The 24,387-nt window shown below is 37.2% G+C and overlaps 3 protein-coding genes across 3 annotated transcripts; 2 read left to right on the forward strand and 1 right to left on the reverse strand.

Annotated features, from left to right (window-relative positions):
* The first annotated feature begins 1,631 nt into the window (after positions 1-1,631).
* LOC116293381 (protein lin-32-like) lies at positions 1,632-3,422 on the forward strand. Its single transcript, XM_031700803.2, has 2 exons — positions 1,632-1,698; positions 2,763-3,422. The coding sequence occupies exon 2, from the start codon at positions 2,794-2,796 to the stop codon at positions 3,241-3,243; it is 450 nt and encodes a 149-aa protein (XP_031556663.1). The 5' UTR covers positions 1,632-1,698; positions 2,763-2,793; the 3' UTR covers positions 3,244-3,422.
* Positions 3,423-6,010: 2,588 nt separating this feature from the next.
* Positions 6,011-17,022, reverse strand: LOC116293374 (conserved oligomeric Golgi complex subunit 6). The gene is made up of 20 exons (XM_031700795.2): positions 16,900-17,022; positions 16,667-16,810; positions 15,718-15,789; positions 15,087-15,145; positions 14,252-14,363; positions 13,333-13,415; positions 12,828-12,898; positions 12,596-12,689; positions 12,093-12,169; positions 11,243-11,294; positions 11,007-11,092; positions 10,837-10,934; positions 10,404-10,495; positions 10,149-10,263; positions 8,801-8,932; positions 7,878-8,045; positions 7,273-7,380; positions 6,919-6,972; positions 6,702-6,781; positions 6,011-6,290 (listed from the first exon to the last, which is right to left on the reverse strand). The coding sequence occupies exons 1-20, from the start codon at positions 16,987-16,989 to the stop codon at positions 6,143-6,145; spliced, it is 1,935 nt and encodes a 644-aa protein (XP_031556655.2). The 5' UTR covers positions 16,990-17,022; the 3' UTR covers positions 6,011-6,142.
* Positions 17,023-20,489: 3,467 nt separating this feature from the next.
* Positions 20,490-23,805, forward strand: LOC116293367 (uncharacterized). Its single transcript, XM_031700787.2, has 4 exons — positions 20,490-20,623; positions 21,175-21,329; positions 22,079-22,206; positions 22,976-23,805. Exons 2-4 carry the CDS (start codon positions 21,251-21,253, stop codon positions 23,231-23,233), a joined length of 465 nt encoding a protein of 154 aa, XP_031556647.1. The 5' UTR covers positions 20,490-20,623; positions 21,175-21,250; the 3' UTR covers positions 23,234-23,805.
* Positions 23,806-24,387: the final 582 nt, after the last annotated feature.

Here is a 24,387-nt window from a genome sequence, read left to right on the forward strand (position 1 = left end):
TCATCAAAGAGGTATTTATTCACCACTCGATCGGCCCTTGTGTTCCACACTTAGGAGTGGCTTTGGAAATAATGGCTAAGAACAAAGAGCATTTCGGGCTTCCCAATAACTTTATGGTGATTATGCAAAAACGTTTTCGGGCACATGTGGTTGATAGTGCTAATGTTTATCATCTTTGCATCCGAACACACATCCTAGCTTCATTCCCTGCTCTTCTACCCCAAGAACCCTAGCCTTCTTGACCAGAGGGTAGTCGTTCCACATGCCAGGGTCCACACCCAAATGTTGGTTTTCATCTCATCTCATATCTACTGAGTAGAAGATATCATTTCATCTAGCAAATGATTGTTTATTGTTATTCATGTGTAATTAGGCTATGCAGATGTGGTCGATTGAACGAAAAGCTACGTGGTTTGGTATCAGTCACCGAGTCCTCGTGCATAACGTCGATATCCACTTTCTCTTGTCCCAAACTCAGACGCAAAAGTGCTCTTTCATATCTCACGTGGCTTTTAGTAAATTGTCATCAATTTAACTCCGCGTTGGCGCCAGTGAAGTTCCTCTTCGTCCCTTTAAAAAACCCTCTTCAATCAAGACCACTCGCGTCACTTGTTTGGCCAAGCTCCAGAGGCGCTCTCTTGGCATCTCCCTGGGAATGGATTGTGAGCTTTGTCGTAAGACTATAGAATCCCGCAGTCTTTCACAGTCTGTCATGTCAAATCACACCTATACATCAAGTATTTATCAACTATAAACATATCTATGGACAAGAGGAGGGGGGAAAATGAAATGAAATAACCAGCGTTTTTGATTCTTTTCGTGTTGCATGACAGAGACTAGATGAATGAGAAGCTCGATCTTGGAATAAAACAAAAATAGGCGTTATAACTTCATCAGTATCTATGTGGGCCTGGTGGTTGACAGGCTGGGCGGAGCGCGGGTACTCTGGGCAGACAACGTATTTTACAAAACAGTAGCATTGTTCATTTTACTCCTAATCGTGTGCGCTGTCTACAATGATTACTATTTCATTCAAAGCTAAGCCGAAGACGATCATGACCTGCGCATGCGCATTGGTTTATTCTCCCTAAAGCTCCTCTCAACAGCCAATATACAAACCACAAAGAAATAAAAACTCCAATAAGAAAAAGAATAAAAATTCCTCTCTATTTCTCATATCACACGACTAAAAAAATCTACAAAATATCCTGAATTTCCACAAAAATTTGAATTTTTTTTATCGTCGACAACGAACCACCTTCTCTTAATTTGTTATAACCTTCTCATAAAATTAAAGTTATTTTTAGCAAAAGTCATTCCAGAGAAAAATTAGAGTGTATCTTTTATCATTCCATCATCTCTGGTTAGTATAATTCAGCTAATTATTCGAATATATTTTGGGGCTAAATACGATAGGCCTGATTAGAATCTTCAAGAATCAATGAATCAGTAATTTAGACTCGGAGTTCTCCACATTTGCTTGAGTATTGATGAAGTCTTATTTACTTTGTTAGAGTTATTATTCACGCATAATGTGTTGATATTAGCATGGTCTAGGTGGCTGACGGCATTGTTTGGGAAACCTTTAAAAGACAGATGGGTTGATCTCTGCTATCATACAGTCACAACTTATTTAGCAGGCACTGGTTCTTGACTTGACGCCTTAGTACTCCACACCACACTTGCAGGAGATTTGAGGTAAGTTAGAATACATATTTTTTATCCTTTAAAAAAATCTCTTTTACTTGTAATCTGGCTTTTTTTTTTTCATCCATTAATAGTGTTATAATTTTTTTTTCAATATTCAAAGAAATTTACGTGTCGGTCGACGCAGCTATAGCAATTGCAAAAAATCTGTTCATGTATTTTACACGCTAGGAAATAAGTATTCTTATATCGTTTTTTATAACTTGGGGTTCGAATGAACTTAAATTGACGAAGGTTTATTACTTGATGTTTGAAATTTTCATGATAATTTGATCAAATACTTTTGACACATCTAGAAACAGTACCTGATTGATCTGGAGTAAATCATACTAAATCAAAGCTAGTTAGTCGTTCTTTTTCCTCTGTGGTTTTACCAAAAACCAACACACTTGCGTATTCAAATATATCCTTACCGATAAATGAACAGGCAGTGAAATTGTCGTTTATCCATGATAAGAAAAGATTTGAAACAAAAACTCTTCTGCTTTTTTTTCCTTTCATTTTTTAGCAGTTTTTCTTAGCGTGTGACGACTTTTCTTCATTATTTTCAAACAAACAAACTCAGCTACTGCTCTTTTTAAAATAGTGATTATAAAAAGTAAGATCCTTTTTGTCATTTGCTAGCTTGTCGTTATTTCTTTTGAGTAAGTAATTTTGATAATTCTAAAAAAAATTTCACAAAAGTAAAAAGTCAAGTTTACTCTATTCATGGTTTACAAAAGCGGTAAATATTTTTGCGACATCTTTTATTTAACAAATTAATTCTTGCGAAGAGCCTGTAAGATTTACCGTGCGAGTGTAAATGGACCTAGTAACTCAAAACTCTGACTAGTTGGTCAAATCAAATCAAATGGATCTTTCATTCATTTGCCATATGAACATATTGAGAAGTCAATGTCCGTCATGCTTCAGATTATTATCGGTCAATCAAAAACAGTTCACGTAGCTGATTATATCTGTGAAAGAAAAAGAGGAAAATTAACAAAAATGAAATTCTGATGCAGATTCAATCTTATCCGATTATCATTGATCTTTTTTGTCTTTTTCTTTTCTAGAATTAACACGTGTTTTCAAGATTTCCAAAGTATGAATAACCAAGTTCTTTGCCCTCGTAGTATCGAGGAAGACAATTTTGCTAAAATGTACGCAGAACAAGCTACAACTTTCCCGTGGTCTTTATTTCAAAATACGCCATCTCAAAAGGACGAAGAAAACCACAAAACCTCCAAGCGTTCTAGAACAAGTGTTCCCCAGACAGTGAGAAGACATCGCCAGCTTCGTAGGAATGCAAGAGAACGAGAAAGACAAGGAAGATTAAACAGCGCGTTTGACGTCCTACGAGGTGTGATTCCTGACTATTTATCGGGAAAAGGCCCAGAAAGAAAACTTACTCAAATTGAAACTTTAAGACTTGCGACTCATTACATCATGGCTTTATCAGAAATGCTCGAAGAAGAAAATCAAAAGCCAGCGGCCGAGTATTGTGAATGTGGACTTGCTTTCTCCTCGACCCGGACTATAGGCCAAGAAAACTAACCTTGAACAATTATCTCAAAGAATGAATATATATATACAAACAAGTCATACTTGAACACAGACGGGGCATATTACCCAAGAATGGACTTGATATCACAAATGTAATTAAGCACAAAGAAATACTCACTGTCTAACCATTAGCTTTCCTCATGTCACCAAAAACAAATATTCATTTTATTAAAACCTCATTTTTTTAAAAAAAGAACCTTACGAGTTAGTGTTGAAATACTGTTTGCTTATTACGCGACGGTGCGAGACTTTACTTAACAAAAGAGTAGCTCTCTTTAAATTTGTCAGGTTTCATCAACTAAAACAATGACTGTATTTGCTATCGAGAATAAGCTATACTTGACTAGGATAAACCCCGAGTTAATTTCACAACACATTACTTTGATTTTACAGATTCAATTATAAAAGTGATTATGACTTCGTTAGGTAAGCTAGTGAAGATGACCCAAATTGATTCTCTTCTTGTTGAGATGGAAAACTTGGACGTTTTTCATTGAAGATCAAGAGACAAGTAATAGTTTATATAAGAAGTGTGCCCTTGATAGTAAACAATGCAGCTGATTGTGGACAGGTGCCCTCTATCTAGGTTTCGGACTACGAGATCCAGCCAAACAGTAGGCTGACAGTTTAGATGAATGAGGCACGCTTACCCAAGCATTAACGCTTTACACGGTGAAACAATCCACTGTGTACCTGTCTTTATTTTTTAGATTATCCTCTTTTTAGGCGATTTTCTCTTTTGTGGACGGCCTGAAAGGATATCAAATAGATCAAAGACACTGAAACAGTTTAGCAGGTGGTAGCTCACTCGAAATGTTACAACTAAACTATTATTCAGTGCAATTCAAAAACATTCCAATCTTAATGCATTTTTACGACTGAAAAAAACGGAAATGATGACGAAATTATCCTCGATTTTGGTTTTGGTAACAAAGACATTTGAAGCATTGAGAACGGCGTGTTTACACACAAAAATCATTCCAGGTGCTATGACCGGATCTGAAAATTATGCCAACACGCGGGAATTTCTCGGAATTTCTCTAATGGTCTCGAGTTAGGAAAATACCACAAGACTTATTTTTACGAGGAATTAACATCTAAAACGGCAATTAATTGACTTTTTAATTTTTTTTTATTTTGTGGTTTTTGACATCCTTTACTCAAAATCCTCGCTTTTTATGCTTCATCACCGACGTATCATTTAAAACTAGTTTGTCGCTACTTTCAATTCTTTTGTACTACAAATTCTCTACTCACTTTTTTGATATTGATAGTATACACAAGAATTATAGAACTTCACAAAAAGCAACGATATAATAAGAACGATATATACACATATATAAACAATGGGATATAACTGCATGTGATTCTTACACTCGCTCGGCTGTGGTTTTGAAGATGAAGGAAAAAATGTCTTTGTATATGAATAATTATTTGGCGATCGTCAACAAAAGTCAAGTGTTATGAAAACTTGTCTCAAGAAATATAAGTGCTCACAAAAGAAGCGTACGCTGAAAACTCATGCTTTTGGATTATTGTATACTCTCGCTTGTTTAACAATGTCCCATATATTTTTTTATAATTTGTGATGTTCTTCGTAGTATTTTCAAACAAACACGATAATTCAGGAAAACAATGGAATAAATTTTACCAAGAAGCTAACAACTCTCAACACAAACTTTTTATTTATTTGTTATCACTGTGACCTGATATTGTCTTTTTTATTCATTTTGCTTCAGTTGTGTGGCCCATAGGAGCCTGGCAGCGAAAACTTAGTAGGAAACTGCAGAGCAGAAGTTTCTTCACAAACATTTTTGTTCCTGATTTTGTCGAGCATGATTCAGAAAAAAACTCTTTGCCGACTATTTTATTTATTGTTTTTATACTATTTACTTTATTTTTATTTTATCTTGCCTTACTTTACATTGTTTCGAAATACACGCTTTCAAGTGTCTAAAATTTATACAAAAAGAATGTATGGTTATATTAGGACAAGTGTAAGTCCCTTCTATCAAAACACACGTTCTTTGAATCTTTTTGACAATTTTGAAAGCCTTTAGTTCTTAATTTCTTTCCCATTGAAAAATGTTCAAACTTACCACTTACTAATTTTGTGTTGCTTTCTCAAATGCCAATATCGCTTTAACAATTGTATAGATAAAAATTCAAAACTCGCCCAAGTCTTTTGCTCGTTTATAAAAAAAAAGGCTTTAATTGTAGTCTTCAGAAGCGTTAATGTCGCCATGCATCATGGGACTATAGGAATAGTGCATCTCGCATGTCCATGTAGCGGCGCATAATATACATAGACATTACTGCATGTTAAGAGCCTGACAAACTTTGTATTGACACTTCATCTTCTTACTCCCATTGCGGTGCTCTTTCTATTTTGACGTGACCTTACCATAGTGCAAATGACCCATATTTTGGATCGTAAACTACTGAAAAGCACGAGCGATACAGAGCAGTTATCGAATGAATGTGCAGTGCGCGTGCTGTGCCGTGCCCGTGATGGTTTCTAGAATTTTACTTGGCTGTTTTTTTTCTCGTGCAATGTGATTGGTATGACAGTGCCGTGACCGTGTACGCCATGTTTATGTCATGTCGGGCATTTGATTGGATAGAGTAAATTGTCGTACACCGTGATTGGACTGTCGTACCGTGAGCTTTTCACAATCATACACAAACTGATCTATCCGCCATTGAAGTAACGTTGCAGAAACGTTAAATTACTGAATTGCAATGCACGAGAAGGCTGTTTTTGCTTGAGTTATGAAGGTTTATTTTCATTGTGCATTATATTTTGCTTACATGGTTCACTGTTCTTAGCCGTGTACAATATTTGATGGAATATTCTATTCTTTATCATTTTATCTTATAAAATTACATCTTATGTCAGTAAATTGGTTACTTGTTGTACTGTTCGCGCTACGATGGTCGTAGGATCAGTGTAGTTGTTTATTGGATCTGTTATCATATTGTACAGTTGCTCGTAGGCATCACACACGGCATCTACAGCTCGTTTGTGTATAGTGTCCCTGAATGAAGATCATAAAATTACTTATTTTGATAACTTGATTGAAAAACGATGAACAAATTAGGAGAAACGAAAAGAAACAGAGGGCAGGGCCGGGGAGTGAAGGGGAGGGACGGGCAAGGCAAGGCAAGGCGAGGCAGGGGAGTGGAATGGAGGGCAGTTGCAGGGCTGGGCAAGGCAGGTCAGGGCAAGGAAGAGCAGGGCAAGGAAGGGCAAGGTAGAGCAGAGCAGGGCAGAGGAAAACAGGGCAGGGCAGGGCAGGGCAAAGTAGGGCAGGGAAGAGCAGGGCAGGGTAGGGCAAGGCAAAGCAAGGCAGGTCAGGGTAGGATAAGGAAAGTCAGGTTAGGTCAGTGTAGGGCAAAACAGAGCAGATCAACTAGAAGGAATGAACAGAAAGTCTTCTTCATGCTACCTTAATCTGGTGGTACGCAGAAGCTCACACTGAGGCATGCGCAGACTATCGGGTGATGATAGGTACTTGTCAAACTTTGCCTAGTCAAAACAGAATGCAAAGTAAATAATAAAGAAGACAAAAACGACAGGATTTTGCGAAAATAATGTTAAAAGGCAAGATCACAAAGAACACAATTTTACTCCATAAAATCAAAGGTGAAAAAATTATTGATTACCATGGCGGCTTTCGCAGTCTGCGGATCCAAACCATGGACAGAAGACAAAGGCACCTAGCAACAACAAAACAGTGACTCTGAGTTTGTCAATATGATGTGTCAGATCAACAGTTAAGGTCTTGAAATAACTGAGGAGAAGGTGCTGCCTTTGCAATTGCATGTCCTTTTTGAATAGGGCAGTTGATAGGTTCCTGGCCGAAACAACGCTCAAGGTCTTAAAATAACTAATGAAAAAGGGCTCCATTGAGAAACTGCAATCGATTCTTGATTTTTTTCAAGGATGTCTAAACTTTCCCTCGCCAATTATTGTTCAATTTAAATTCAAAAGAAGTCATTTCCATATTTTGCAAGTACCTTTTGATTCTTGTTTTCTTGATATACGGTGTATACATTCCCAAGTCCGCTGCGTGACAAGATGAACGAGGCCTGCTCACTGATAAGCGTATCAATGTGTGCATCCATCTACGTAATGATAATCTAATGAGTTATACATAACCTTCGACCACAGGCATTAGTCTGGCTCTCAATGCATACGCTGATGAACTGACTAGCAAAAAAATGCTTGGCATCTTTATCACTTGACCTGGCATGGCGCTTCTCGAGTTAAGGGCCTTGGGGCACGTTCTGACTGCGATTGAATATTTTTTGGTCCCACTCTTTGATTATTTAATAAAATATATATACCCGTGTATTCGTGTGAGCATGTATCCTTGAACTAAGAGTGAGGCCCAACAAACTCTGTCTACAAATAGCCTGCATAGCGGCACTTTGGGGGCTTTGTGGAGAAGAAATGGAAGGAATAAGGGGAGAAGAAATGGAAGGAAAAAGGGGAGGAAAAGGGGAGGAAAAGGGGAGGAAAAGGGGAGGGGGACTGAAATCAAACCCAAGACCACAGACGTGAGGCGAGTGAACTACCGCTACTTAAACAGCTCCTGTTCAGATAATAAAAGTATTCTTACCTGAGCAGCAAGCATTTCCAGGTGCTTGTCGGTGAATTCATAGACCGCAAGAGCTGAATGTATTTGATGAATGCAGTTGATCATGTAGGCAGCCATATCTGCAGCATTGAGGTGACTGGCAGACATGACACTCATCTGTAAGGCTGGATCCACTAAACATGATATGATCTGAATATCAAATATAACAATATCATTTTAGAGTCATGTCTGAAGATCTGCAAAAGTATCGCGCACTCTTGACATCAAATCGAATAGAGGTTTTGCAGCAGCCATGTTAGATGACAGGAACGATAAAATCGTTTTACATAAGAAAGAATTCAATAGGGATTTTTGTTTTGTCATCTAACCACAGCCAGTCAAAGCTGTACCATAAATCAGGATCAGTCTGTTATTGATGAGAGGTGCTGCATTACCACTTCACACAAGCATCCTTATATATGATTTGAATTATTAGGGAAGCACGGGTGGCTGCTAATGTGCCGCCTCTCACCAATGTGACCCAGTACGTTGAGTATGTAAGTAGAGTTGTTTGTTGGTTCTCTCATGCGCTTCTAGGGTTTTTCCTCTCACCAATGAGACACCGTACACGTCGTATGTAAGTAGAGTTGTTCGTTGGTTCTCTCATGCTCTTCGAGGGTTTTTCCTCCGGGTTCTCCGGTTTTTCCTCCCTCCACAGAAATCAACTTCTAAATTCTAATTTGACCTATAGGCTGCCTTTATTTATCAACTGGATTGCAAAACCTTCACCCAGGAGTAGTAAATGCATTAGAACATCAAACATTACAATACTCTGTTTAGTGTCACATCTGTTGCTGAAGTATTGCCCCCCTACCAAAGCAGAAATTATAATGAACTTTGAAAAACTAAGGGCTGAAATAAATAAAAAATACAGCAAACTATGAAAATAATATTGAAGTAATTACCCTGCCATAGTCTGTTTGCCTAGCATCTAAAGGGATGACAGATGCATCGTGGGATGTCAAGACAGCTTGTAACAAGCCGAGTGTTTCTTTCAATGATTCAGTTGGGCCAAGATCAGGGGGAGGTAACTCAACCTAAAAAAAGATTTATTTACAATACAGAATCAATATAAAGACTGTGCCTCCCCTTTCATTAAAATCTTTTGCTTCCCTCTCTTTTGAATGAATTTATCTATACCAAAAGGAGATAATACTACTGATGATAATGTTGATGATGATGTTGCTTGGGTTAATTATTACAGGTGCTGATAATGGTGCTGTGATGATATTGTTGTTAGTGATTGCTGGTGGTGATGATGACGATGATGGTTGTGGTAAAGATGGTGGTGATGATGATAGCGATGTGAGTCTTTGCTGGTGGTGATGATGGTAGTGGTAGTGTTGGTGGTGATGATGATAGCGATGTGAGTCTTTGCTGGTGGTGATGATGGTAGTGGTAGTGTTGGTGGTGGTGATGATAGCGATGTGAGTCTTTGCTGGTGGTGATGATGGTAGTGGTAAAGATGGTGGTGGTGATGATAGCGATGTGAGTCTTTGCTGGTGGTGATGATGGTAGTGGTAAAGATGGTGGTGGTGATGATAGCAATGTGAGTCTTTGCTGGTGGTGATGATGGTAGTGGTAGTGTTGGTGGTGGTGATGATAGCAATGTGAGTCTTTGCTGGTGGTGATGATGGTAGTGGTAAAGATGGTAATGGTGATGATATCTCATCAATGGTGATGATAGCGATGTGAGTCTTTACTCTATAATGAGTCTATAATGCGCTATATAAGAACATATTTATTATTATTATTATTATTTGCTGGTGGTGATGATGGTAGTGGTAAAGATGGTGGTGGTGATGATAGCGATGTGAGTCTTTGCTGGTGGTGATGATGGTAGTGGTAGTGTTGGTGGTGGTGATGTTGACGGTGTGAGTGTTTGCTGGTGGTGATGATGGTGGTGTTGATAATGATAGTGGTGGTGATGATGATGATGTTGGTGGAGATAGTGATGTTGATAGCCTTTGGTGATGATGATGGTGTTAGTAGTAATGGTTGTGGTGATGATGCTGGTAGTAGTGCTGATGACGTTGCTGATGGGGGTGAATTTGGTCACTGGTGATGGTAATAATAGTGGTGGACTAGTAATAATAGTGGTAGTGGTAATATTGGTGGCAGTGGTAAAGATGATTTAAATTCAGCCGATGATGATAATAATGAATGATATTGATAATAATGATGATGTGAATGGCAGTAGTAATAACAATAACAATAGTAACACTACAATGCCAGTTGTCAGTGGTCACCAACCTTTTCTAACAATTTGCCGGCATGGCAGCTGAGACTGTTAAAAAACATTTTGGTTGCCAATTCTGTCATCTCTTGCACAGTTGTTAAAACAGCAGCTTCTTCTCCTAATATACCACTGAAAAATATTAAACAACAAACTATAGTTAGACTTCAACCCAGTTGTAAGAAGGGTGGATAGCACTATTAATCGAAACCACTCTACTCAACACCCTTTACTCTCTTAGATTCACAAAAAGAAATGATCATAGGACTTACCTTATTGTCATGCCATAAAACTTTAGAATATTAGTGAGACTGAATAGGGTTACGGCTCCTGGTTCTGACACGATAACTTGTTCTACACGAACCTATAATCATGATGGAAAATAACCAAAATAATATATTATTAATGATAGACACAATTGAAACATCGCAATAAAGTATTACTAGTAAAAGGTATGGGGATACAAATGCTAAAGCCTGGTTCACACTAGCGTCGGAATGAAAAGCAACATATGCAGACTAAGTATTGTACTTCTTATTAACAGTGCTTGTCTTTTAACACCTCTAACAGTAGCTATAGTGTTAGCCCATATGTACTTTCATGTACAAATGTTCTCAAAGAAAACATTTGTACTCAATCATTAATGGTAAATTATAAAAGTTTTAAAAGCATCATAAAAATAGAAATACAAATAAAAATACATACCTTGAATGGTCTACAGACCCCCTCTGTGATGTGACTTAGAACAGCCTTTTCATTTGTTTCTTCCTCTGTTAGCTTTGGATGAGAAGCTTTCCTTCCACCTAACAAGAATTTAAACCAGTGACTAAAACAGAGTACTTACTGTAGTAGAGTGTATTATTGATTATTATTACCAGAAGACTTGTCCAGTAAGGAGTGGAGAAGCTCTTTCTCTGATGCAATTGCTTGATGCAGCCAGGCAAGCATGTCACCAACATACCTACAAGCATGCAGTAAAACAGAACAAATAATGATTAAATACTGCATTTAAAAAGTTGATTAATGTTTTGTACATTCCAATTCACACTTCTCTAGATAGAAGCTAAGGGGAAAATGTTATATAAATATAATTTATTAAGATATGTATTACCTGACTGGATCATGAGAATGGAGTTCGATTGGTCTGGGGGTGCCACCAGGTCCTAGGGATACAAACAACAGAATAGGTTGAAGAAAATAGAAAAAAAAGAAAAGTGAAATGAATAGTAATAAAAAGAAGGGAAATAAATGGAGTAATGGAAAGAGAGGGAAAAGAAAGAAAACGCTCCAGGTAACTATGCTATAATGACTGAAAAGAAGAAAGAAGCTGACGTAATAGTAAAGAAAAGAAGAATAAATAAAAAAAAAGAAAGCTGTATAAAGAAAAGGCAATGAAAAGGGAGGGGAAAGGAATGGATATAATAGTAAGCCAGGACAGCGCATTCCACGCGATAAAGGTTGATAAAATAAACAGTACCTCACATATCCAAACAACCAACTTTGAGCAACCCACAAGCCTTATTTCATTTATTTATTTATTATTAACTAACTAATTTGGGTATATATTTAACAAATAAAACAGCTTTTTCCGTGCTCTGTTCAGTAATAAAGCACACAGGAAGTAGCGTAAGCATGAAAGAAGCATAAGGAGAAGAACAAGCCATAGACTTCTAACACTTCTCACACTTCTTGTCGAGTGCTTACGGCACTCCCTAAGTGCTTTATTACTGAACGGAGAAAATTGTTTTATTTGTTTTATTACATAGTCTACTAATTTTATTTCGGCATTGAATTTATTTACGCAAAAAGAAAGAAGGTCACAAGATCTAGTAGAACCTCGCCCGCGCGGATGGCGTCAGCACTGTGCTCCGTTCACTTATAAAGCACAGTTTTTGACCAATCAGTGTGCTCGTAATATCCTAACTATATTAGATAAATATTGCAATGAATTAATTGTGTACCTCCCCTAGTAAGAGCATCAACAAAGCAGCGTACAACTGCTGTTCTTCTTGCTGTCCCATACTCATCCAAGCAGTACCTGGTAAAAATCAGTAAAAAACTTTTGATTCTTGCACCTGGTTGCTCAACTGAAGTCCACAGGGACAGATTTATAATACAGTAGGGAAGGAGCAGGCCCTTCAAGGTATACTAGATATATAAGATATTTTTTCTAGAGAAGATTGCCTATTAATAGTCTATCTATGAAACTCATTTGAGTGATCCTTAATACAGTATTTTATTGTGTAGTTTCAGAAAATATCAATTTCCCCACCACCTAGGGAATTTGTACCAGTTTAGGATAACTTTTGATTTTCTTCCATACAAACTCTGAATTTTGTTCTTTCTCTGACCCCCCCCCCCCCCCCTCCTCCAGAATTTCCAATTTCCTCTGCAGGTGGGGTATGGATATTTTCTGGAACTACACATTAAGAGAATACACTTAAACGAAAGACTGATTCCTTACTTGAATAGCACAGGCCTGTCCTTTAGCAACTCCATTGCTTTGCTCAAGGTGGAAGATATTTCAGGCAGGTCTCCAGTCAGGCTTCTACACTCATCTATTGAAATTATAGTGTAAATAAAAAATGAAAATTGATAAAACTTGGAAACAAAAATGAATTAACATACTGTAGGCCTTTACATGGCTCCAAAATAGAATGTACAATCTGATATGAATCGTGATCAAAAGTAAATACCTTGAGTCCAGCGATAAAGTTTTTCATAACCAGCTTCCAAATGCATTGCCATTGTCTCCATGATCTCAAGCCTATAGATTTAAGTTAGATAACTCACTGGGTTAATATGTCACCCTCTTTAAATAAAGTTTATCGTTGATTGATTGTTTGGTAATCGAAGTATTATGATCATCCGGGTGGTGTAGTCCTGAGAAGGACTGCTTGATGTGAAGACGTTTCGAAAACTTGAGCGGAAGTCATCTTCAGAGTCAAGCGAAGAATAAAGTCAGATTGGTCATATTTTGATTGATGTTTACACAATCATTTATATTTTATTGCCTGGTAGATTCATCTATTTATTTATTCATTTATTTCTTTGTTTATTCCCAACGCCCTTTTTATTCATATTATTTATAAATTGATCATTAATTCATTAATCCCTTCCTTCCTTCCTCATTTTATTTATTCAAACAATCTGAGTGTTTACAGTCTTTTTTCTATCATGCTGTATTGCACCAACACTCACCCTGCTATCTGTTGCTTTGTCCGCAGAAGAACTTTACAATCACTGTGGATTTCTTTTACTCTAGCCAGGGCAACAAAGAAACCCTAAATAATCATTTTAGAAAGAAGTGAGAAAAATTTCCCAGATTAAATTTGAATTTGTATAGGAAATCCCATGATCTTGAGTACAATTTGGAGTTTATAGACCGTACAAGTGATGTTTTGAAAGTTTTCAAAATTGGACAAGTCTTTAAGCGAGTCCATGCAGTTTAAGAACTTTCAAAACATCGTGAGTATCTACACTGTATCAATTCCAAGTTGTACGAGAAGATTGTGCAATTTTTTATGATACACTCAACAAAATTGAGCAACTCAGAACTTACAATCAGGGCACAAAATTAACGCTTACAAACTTGTAAAATGTGGGTGAAATCTTGTATTTGGCGAGCGAAAAAATTAAACTAACTAAGTTTTGTGAGTATGACAACACGCCAGAAATTGAAGGACTGAAAAGTTTAGAGCCCGCATCAAGCAAAGCTTGTCATTTACCATATCAGATCGATCGTGACTTTAAAAAATTTTGCTAATGAGAACCAAACTTAGTAGCAAGGTTTTGCTAGTGGGTATAAAAGTTAATTTTGTGCTAGCTGACAATATTAATGATTTAATAAAAATTGTACTCTTCTTGTCCAATCAGAATCAAGTAATTTTGTTAAGTGTATCATAAAGCAGGTTAATTGGTATTTATGAAGGCCAAAAAACCAGAGAAGCCATTGAAAACACTAAAATCAAGAAAGAGACCCAACAAATTACTACGGAGGATGCCAAGTTCAGGGGGAAAAAACTCAACCCAAGATAGTTCACGTGAGAGTTTAATTATTTCATTTTATAGTATTGATTAATTCCCTTGCGATGCAAAAAGCATTGCTATGGGCAATTACCTCTGTAACCGGGACATTTCGTGGACCTCTTAAGAGCTTTGCTTCTTCTGCATGGAGTTGGAATTTTGATAGAAAAGCCTCAGCCACTTTTTCTTGCATTTGAATTCGATTACTTTGAAGAAAAGTCATTAATATAGAATTATATCAATGCTACTTCAATCTGTAGTCAAATGAAGACAGGGTAGGAAGGTGGGGGTTGGAGACATCAAGAGGTCAGGATCTCTAATTAAAATTAATTTATAGGGCTTAAAATAATGGCTAGTCAGTCACCAGTTGTGATGAGCAGTCAAATTAGCTTCAGCTCAGTCATACCTTTCATTTCTGACTGAACATTATGAGTCGAAATGGTTGACAAGACAAGCGATGTTTTTATCCCGATTTAAGCCCTTAACCTTAACACCCCCTCCCCCGTTAAATATCGATATGTGAGTGACAGGAGGCCAAATTGAAAAACCAGTTAGTACATTACGTATACTGAATTGATATACCCCTTTACTGCGATTTTCACAGACATGTGAACTCTGCGTCTGCAAGCAGCACACTTGAATTTGGTTTTTCGCTGCTGTCAATCAAACCTAATCATGCTCAGTTGTTACCTTTCATACTTTTGACTGGCAGCAGTGAAAAAACGAGTTTCAGTGTGCAACTCGGAGACACAGAGTTTGCATGTTTATGAAAATTGCAGTAAAAAAGTGATTTATTTTATGTCTTTTTATCTATTTTATCTATTTTATGTCTGCTTTTTGCTCCATTCTTTTTTGGAATATGAAAACACATTTTTACTCTGCACATTCAAGAATCTGTACATCACGGCCACTTTTGAATAATTATTTACCTTTCAGCTTGCAGTTTTGTAGTACTACTGATCAAGTCTGATGTCTGGTCTCTGGCAGACTATCAATATTAATACAATCAAGACATATAAACATGATTTTTAGAGGGACTAGCAAGTAAGTTTATCTGTAACAACCTGAAATATTATGGGCAATTCATCAGGGGAGCATTTGATAAATGACCAAAAACAGCCTAAAATATAAAAAAAGAGCATCATCCAAATCAAATTTTCTTTAGCCCATTTGAACACAAGGGATTATAAACAGATTTTTAAGATGATTCAAGCATGTTTTCAAAACAGTTTTCTGTGTGCATGCCAACACCATTGGCATTACTGTTCCTTCTCTTGGATATATGTGAAAAAGCACAAGTTTTTAGCAAGCAAGGATCATGATAGTGTACACATAAAAAAACATTAAAAATAATGCTCTAGTCCAACTTCTTTAAAGTATTGTAAGGTCTCTATTGATAAATAGGCAACAGCAGTCTTCTGTATTTCAAAATGGCCTTCAGACCAGAAAGGAATTCTGGATTCCTTACATGTACTTGAAGGATTTTGACCTACATGTACACTGCCTTGTACCAAACCTCAAACAAAGGCTAGGTTTTCTTGATTCATATTAATGATTTACCTTAAGTCTACTTGTCATTTCTTGGCAGCAGTTATTCATTTCTGTAATCTCTGCATGTACTGCATCTAGTTGCTAGAAAGAATTGCATTGAAAATATTCAGATATTTTCAGATATATTCACACTAATAGAAAAAGACAGAATCTATGTATTTTTGGGGTGCATAGCTACTATTGTGGTTGACTTTGACTGATAGCAGGACAACAGAATACAATAGAGTTTCTGAATACACATCAACTCAGTGCTATGCAGGTTCTCCCACATAAGGTTGTGGTGTCTTTGTCATGGCAACTGACAGGGCAGAAAAACGGTTTTTGGCCTTTTGCCATAAGGACAGCTCTACATGTTTAAACTCAATATTTTGTAAACAAGTTCTTTTGGAGCCAAATAGCAAAATATCAAATGCCACCAAAATTTATTGAATGCATATTTTGAGATATAAAGCTGTGTACTTTGGGAGAGGTGATATTTTGATCAACAGAAAAACTGACATTTTCATGAATACTAATTTAAGTAGATTTACTTTAGAACCACGACCTCCAGCACAATAGACCGATGCTATTCTAATGGAAATTAAGGGATACACACCACCAGAAAGTCCTTGGGATAATAAAATTAAGGACTGATCTGTATTGTCTGATGCTGCATGTGATGTGCAGAACCAATTAAAAATACAAAACTCATTTGATCATAATTGCATGGTATGTACACTGTACAATATGATCTAGACTAGGAAGAAGTTGCGTGTTTTTTTTCCAGTTTTTCACCTTTAAGCAACCTTCATATATGAAATCACCTTTACCACAATCTTGCTACAATCAAATCTGTTTTATTTCGTTTGATATCACATGTAAAACAAGTACAGTAAATTATTAGATGCAATTTAAGCATGCGAAGATGAGAATTGCCTTTTCATCACTTATTATGAAGGGTAAACGACTAGTTACATACCTCTTTTACCGTTGTGAATGTACTTTCAAACTGTTCACTTATCAATAAGCTTCTCTTTTCAATGTCTCCTCGGAGATTTCGTCTCGATCGTAGACTATTATCATTGAAGAAAGTAGACAAGGCTCGAAGAGCTTCAACAATATCCTAATCAAACAGGTACGAAAATTGAAAAATTAGCAATTAAATTGAAAAGTTTGACAATGATATGAAGAATATTCATTATATCACACTACCTTGTCATTATCGAGTCTTGTTTCTAGGATTTTATTCAGTTTTCTGGAGAGAGGATTGCTTTGTTGGACAGAAGACTCTGTTTCCGCCATCTTGTTCTACGTGGACTATCTCAGGTACATACTTCATGTGTTCTTCATAATAGGGTCCTCCTGGAAATACAAACATTTTATACGTAGGGGTTCCTGTGTATAATAATTCTATCATATTGATTTGATTTATTCCTGGTACTATACTTTTTTTTCGTTCCTATTTTATTCAAATTTGCATTAACATTGTATTTAAACTGCAAATATTGGGATACGTTGCTCCCTCAATCTTCAAGTACTGGATTCCCTGTGGTACACGACCAAAAGTCAAGTAGTGACTCTAAAATGTTTTTGTAAAGTTGTAGTGTATCATTTCCTTGTATAAAATATTGCTACTAGATAAAATCTAATTGATTATTTACGTGACCTGCGCCATTAAAAGTTCTGTGACATTGGGGTAACCGTAGGAAACCCAATTTCGGTATATTACGCTCCTGCGATTCTTTTGCCCAGCGGTTTTCCAGAGTGACGCGGGGAATAGGCAACTTGCACTGAGAGGTCACGTGATCAAATCGGCCATTGTGGCTGGCATTCTACAGGATTTTAGCTTGGATGCGAGAATGTGAAAAAAGATGCCGATTCGTGTATTTTTTTTGGTGATAAACTGAGTTAGCGCACTAAATAACTATAAAAACGCCCTCTTTTTTCGTTCAAAAGGGATCGTAATTTACGCTCTTTCTTAGTTAAAGGTGTACTTCCTTCTAATAAAGAACCCGGTACTTTTCGCTGCTCTCGCAAACGTTGCTACACTTGCCCCTTTGTTGCTTCACAAACTTCTATTAAAGGTCCCAAATCCACCTTTAATATTACAGATCATTTTGATTGTACTTCTTCTAACGTCATCTACTGCATTCAATGTTCACGCTGTAACATGCTCTATGTTGGAGAAACTGGCCGCCGATTAGGTGATCGTTTTAGAGACCACCTTTACGACATTCGCAAGAAAGATTTATCTAAACCAGTTGCTCGTCACTCTGCTAATCAGTCTGAGCTTAATGCTATTGTTTTTGGTCTGTGTTTAACCCACGGCAGCAACAATCATCGTAAAACAAATTAAAGAAATCTCAAATGCGCTTAATTCATTCACTTGGCACCGTTAATCCTCACGGGATGAACGAACGCTTCGCTTATAATTAAGTTATTTCTCACCTATTGTTGCTTTCGATCCTTTTGTTTTCCTTTGTTTTATGGCTTGCTTTTTTCTTATTGGTTTGTTTTCTCTCTCCTCTACTATACAAACATCTCTCTCACTCTTACTTTCTATTGACTCCGACGAAGGACTAACGTCCGAAACGTCAGTTCCTATTTTCACTACGGTGTAAAACTTATCAATCTACGATAACTATAAAAATCCCCTTTTCTTGCAAGAAATATATTCTTAGTAGATATCTTAAATAGATTTTTGCTATTAACTCGCCAAGAAGGAAAAAGTATGGTATTTTTTGCGCTGCAATGTGAAGACCTACGAAGTCGGGTGGTATGGTCGTGTACGGGTTAACCATCTACGTCATTTTCGGAGCACCGACGGATCAACAAATTACGTCATATTCGGGCAACCATCGGAACAAACTATACTATTCGTGTACTCTACTCTACTCTTTTCTACCTCCACTCTTTTCCAAAATCCCTGTGACACTGTGACACTACCGGAAGTCGAGTAGTCTAATGTTCGCGTACTCCACTCTTTTCCAAAATGCTTTCCATGCATCACAAATTCTTTCGTATATTTTTTCATTGACAATCCAAAACATACCGCCTCCCCAGGCGAGTTTGAAGCGACGAAGCTTTTATTGGCACATCGTTCGGTCATCCGGACCTCAATGTTTCTATGGCAACTGCTATAGAAAACTGTGTAAATGAATTCCTTTGATTGGATCGGATGAATTTGTTCTGAATTGACCTACTTCACTATGACGTCACTGCTTGTTTATGTGGGGGATAGAATTGCAAATTTATTCTGAAATGGCCTGGTTTTCAGATATAATATGTACTAATATGCTGGCTATTCTACTTTTCTTCGTGGATTGATACGGGTTTTAGAACAATTTTCGGTGAATTCGCGTTGATTTGACCCCCTCGACGACCATGATCCTTTGCGTTTATAAGGTAATACTTTATTCACTTGACTGTGAAGATGACTTCCGCTCAGGTTGTCGAAACGTATAAGTCACATCAAACAGTCCTCTTCGTTTAACATTAAACCAAATTGGCAGATTCAGTTCCACTCGTCCCTCTCTCTTCTTCGTCAGTTCTCATATTTCGCTATTCTGCCGTGAATTTTGCGACATACTCATAATTGCCTTTAGAGTCAAAACGTTCAAGATCTTGTCGCTCAACGTTTCACCATGCTTCGACATCATTCAGTAGAGTATACTTTATGCTGATGCTACTAGTGAGGTGTGATAGTGCAGAATGGTACACAATATACGTAACTCGAGGTCCTGTTTTACTATGAGATTCACTTCGAACGCTAATCGTGCTAACTAGCTAGACTAAAGCCCCGTCTACAAGAGCAATTTTTATGTGGCAACTTTTATTTGCTCGTGTAGACGATCGACAAACATTTGTGCGTCAGTAATAATTTCGGCCAGCGGAGATGCCTATGAAATTAAGGCTAGGGTACAAAGCAAGATGGCGCCAATATAGAAAACAACTAGAAGTGCTGCTGCAATAGCCTGCGTCACATCCGGAAATTTCTTCGTAAATACCGTATTTACGAAGAAAATTCCGGATGTGACGCAGGCTACTGCTGCAATAACCACTTTATTAATGATATATTAAATAGAAAAGACCAAAAAATACATAGAAAATGTTGGGTAAAACCCTGGAAAACCCAATTACGTAGAGAGGCTCAAGGATTTGCTGATAATCTAGTAAAAGAGTTGAGGGAAACAGATCGTGATGGCTTTCAAAACTTTTTTCGGTAAGTAGTTTCAAGTTCAATTTCCCGTTCTTTTCTTGTCATCGTTCTCTCGTATCATGTACGTGCTCTGTTCATTGAGCACTCACTGAGAAATAAATGCCGGAACAATCAATCCATAACGTTGTGCTTAGGCTGCGTTCATAATGTATGGCTGGGGGAGGGGGGGAGGGGGGGAGGGTAGCTGAAAATTTGAAATGTCCAGAATAATTCTTAACACCCCAATTCTTAAAGTCATGGAAATAAAATACTATTCCCCCGATTAATAGAATCTAATTACTAAAACCGCTCGACTAAGAAGTGTGACAATCGGAGCATGGACATATGAAGTGTTTCTAGATCTATTTCCTCCAGTGTCAGTGAATGCGTGCAAGATCTAGAATTGGGAAAAAAAGGGAAATGTCTTCAGCAGTGGCGGAAGCTGACAAGTGTTTTAAAGCTAAAAATATAAACAAGTGAGTGAGACAGAAATGAAAGGGGAGGCTGAAATAGCTGAAGTACCTGAGACAGAAATGAAAGGAAGAGAGTAAGATGCCATATTGGATTCAAAGAGAAACACATGGTTTACAGCTGAAACAACTGAAGAGTTTCAAAAATGAAAGGTAGAGAACAGCTATATAAATTGAGGATAGTATTTTTCATCCTGTTATATACAGTGTCTTCCTGCAGCAATAGAGTACAGGACGGATCGAGTTGACTGAGCATATAGTTGTGAAGGTAAGATATTCTCAACCATATATTCTCATTATTCATTCCTATAGAATATTTGTTGCTCAGCGTTTTGGTAATCAATGTTTCGTGTATAAAGTTACTACTTCACCTACTCAGTGATTAAAAAAGCATACTGCCAGAAGTTTGGCAGGCTCGGGGGCTTAAAATAACTGAGGAGAAAGTGCCTTTGTAATTACATCTGCAAATGCGGGTTAGACTTTTATGTGCCTCAGATGACCACTTTAAATGGAAGAGGACGTTTAGAAAAGGAAAATCCTTACAGAAACCACCCACCTCAGTGCTGACGTACTAACCTTCTCTCACGGCTCGATCAGTCAAGATTGTGAGCGCCTTTGATTGCTGACTTACACTATATTATTTTAAGTATACAGGGCATTATAAATCATTAATCTTTAGAAATCATTAATCTTTTATCGAAATATGAGGTCCTTGTTTTTCTACAAAGTTCAAAAGCAATAACATTTAAGGATTTAGCTAAGAAGCATGAATCATTTCTCGACGTCTTCTTGCCACTATTTTGCTACTATTTGTTGCAGGATCAGGACAGCTGGTTCCTTTTTTACGTAGCTCTGTTTTCCAGTCAAGCCCTATCATCAGAAGTGCTATCACGAGATGTTTATTGCTTACAGGGTCATTGCTCTTTTTTTTCTGCTCGGAATTTGTTTTTCGTTTGAACTTCCGGACCTCGACGGTAAGACCAATCGTGTGCTCGAAAATCACTTCACATTATTTTGTTAAATTTTGTTATATATTATGTCTTCCAAAAAATCTTGTCAATCTAAAATACCTCACGTGGATACCGATCGAGTCTGGCGGGAAACATTTACTTAATAAGCTTTGATATACTATCATCGATCTATTTTTCTCATTATCTTCAGACTATACGTAACGCCATTAGTAATATTTTATCGATGAAATACAATTTTAGTGGTTCTTTACTATGTAATGCGATTACCAGAATTCTTACCCAAAGGTGTTAGTATTCACTCATTTTCACATGTGAAATTACATGTGAAGATATCGCTTTTTATAGTAGTGAGAAAAATAGAGATTATCACATGTTAAGAGCTTGATATCGTTTTTACATTCACGAGCTTCCATGTCATATCGCGAACGAGCGAGTCCGTAATTTGTTTGTTACACATTTAGGGGTGAAAAAATGACAAAATTTACAGTTTCCAGTTTACCGTCAAGTGATATCGTGTCACTTCACTAATATGGTTTTTATTCACGGCTTTACCACACGGATATAGACGTTAAATGTGTAATAAATATAGGTATGTTTCATATATGATTACATATTTTAAAAAGGTTATTAAGTAAATGTTTCCGCCGGCTGAATGAATACCACGATTCTTTCAGCCAATCGAATTGCAGAATTTTTATTTTGGGTCATATCAATTCATTCAAAATTTGTTAATCTAATAACGAATCTTTTAGAAGTGCAAAACTCCGATGACAACGAACTGGAAAAACTTCTTGCCTCCGTTCGTCTCCTTGTTACTGGACTGAAAACTGATATCAAGGTTCAAGAAGCAAAAATCAAAAACCTTGAAACAAATTACAAGGTAAAAATCAATTGAAATATGAATTTATTGTACTACACCATTGCAGAGACCCTACGCAGAGAGTCGGGAGGGCTCTGGGACGTGGGTTTCCCTCAGTCTTAGTTGCTAATAGACCCCTTGCATTGATTTCGTAGAAGGACAAAATAAAATAAATCCAAACTCCTGCTGAGAATCGGAACCTATTGGTTTTGTTCCCCAGATTCAGCTGCATTCCTAAGTGCTCCAAGGGATCTATAGACCCCTAGCATTGATTTCCTAGAGGAATTATTGTTCTGGGGGACAAAACAATAGGCCGTCTTCTCTTATGCAAAAAATGATCCATTGTTTTGTCCTCGGAAACGGTGCATGGGATCTATATTTAATAAATTTAGCCACGAATTAAGAAGACTGTTAACTTAAATTTCAGAATTTTCTCCCCATCTCGTATTGAACGCGTGTCTACTTTGCGTGTCCAAGTCGGGGGAAAAAACAACAAGCAAACAAACGAACGAACGAACAAAAAAAAACAACAGCAACAAAACAAAACAAAACAAAAACAAAAACAACAAAAAAAAAACAAAAAAAAAACAAAAAAAAAAACAAACAAAAAACGCAACAACAACAGCAACATAACAACCAAAGAACGACTGCAATGTGGCTGGAGTGAAAATGGGACGGTTGACAGTGTATTAAATTAGTGTATTAAGTTTATGAACTCGGTGTTCGTGTTAGGCGATCTTTGCTAACTCCTGCTTCACCAAACTAATTTGAAACGATTTTCTTTTCACAGTCCTTGTCAAAGAAGGTAGGATCGTCACAGGCACGCCTTTCAAACGTCGAAAGAAGAATCAATGGTGCACGAACCACTTGCAACGATAGGGAGACAGCGTGGGCGCCGTACTCAGGTGCACCAATCATGTTCCTAGACAGGCAAGCGGTCACGTGTCCACAAGGGTATTTCTTGTCAAGGTTCCATCTCATCAGGCAAGCTGATCGTGTACAAGCTCCAGTCCGCTATCGCTTTCGCTGCTGTAAGTTTATTTTGTGAAAATACCACGAGGAAGCAGTTTTTATGAACGATTTGACAAAAAAGTAAAGAATAATAGATTTCGAATAATCTCCAACGACATAGTACGTGTTGAAAATTTGTCTTATGATAAGATGTGAGTTTATTAGAGTGAAGTCATTAAACCCGTGAAATACACATTAGACTAAGTAAGAGTTAATTACTTCGAACGGAGGCAATAAGCCATATACATCCCGAGGGTCGCAGGCCCGAGGGATGTATAGGCTTATTGCCGACGTTCGAGGTAATTAAGTATTTTATTTCTCAATTGAGAATGTTTTCTATCAAATGTTGCTCATTATAAATGCGAACGGTCTATATATAGTTATTAACCGGGTTAATAACTATATATTGACCTCGCATTTATAATGAGGGTTATAACAAAAATAAAGCCTTGTGAATAACAAAGAAAACCGTGTCAATTGATAAATAATACACAGTTTAGTAGACCTTAGCTCCATAATTGTTTTCTTTTGTGCCTATTTGACTATTACATGTTGACTAGTAATGTTTATTTTTATAGACCAGTGACAATAAAACTATACTATAATTAACTACGTTACTCAGTAAAACATGCAAAGAAAGAAAAAGTAAAGTGATTGTCTGTTAAAATCGTATAAGAACATGCGTAATAGGTAAAATACGAGCCTTGTATAAAACGACTGAAGAACAAGGCTCGTAATTTACCTATTACGCATGCTCTTAGATGATTTCCGAGCCCATCCCACACGGCTTACCGCCTCTTCTCTGTTAATCGTAGGTGCTTTATAGCACAAATCTCAAGCTTTTGAATGAATTAATCAGGTTTAGTGGCAATGTCGTTTTCTGTACAGCCGGCTTTGGAGGCATAGCACAGGGTTAAAAAATATGTGCGCATGCGCCAAATTTTCTAAGAAAACAGACGCTGTTGTAAAGAATATTTACATCTCTCTCGGAGAACCCTGAGAAAACCCCTGGAATCAAGGGAGATATCTATTATAAACAACACTCACACGCGATGTTGAGTCAAGGAATCAAGCCCTAAACGCCGGAGGTTAAAGGAAAATTGACTACGTACCCGGGCAAAACGCCACCTTTGATATAGCTGCCCCTATACGTTTGATGGTGATGATGACCAATGCATTTTCATAGGACAA

Source organism: Actinia tenebrosa, unplaced genomic scaffold (assembly GCF_029948245.1).
Source record: "Actinia tenebrosa isolate PJP-AT-01 unplaced genomic scaffold, QUT_ActTen_1.0 PGA_scaffold0__85_contigs__length_37466705, whole genome shotgun sequence".
Lineage (NCBI taxonomy): Eukaryota > Metazoa > Cnidaria > Anthozoa > Actiniaria > Actiniidae > Actinia > Actinia tenebrosa.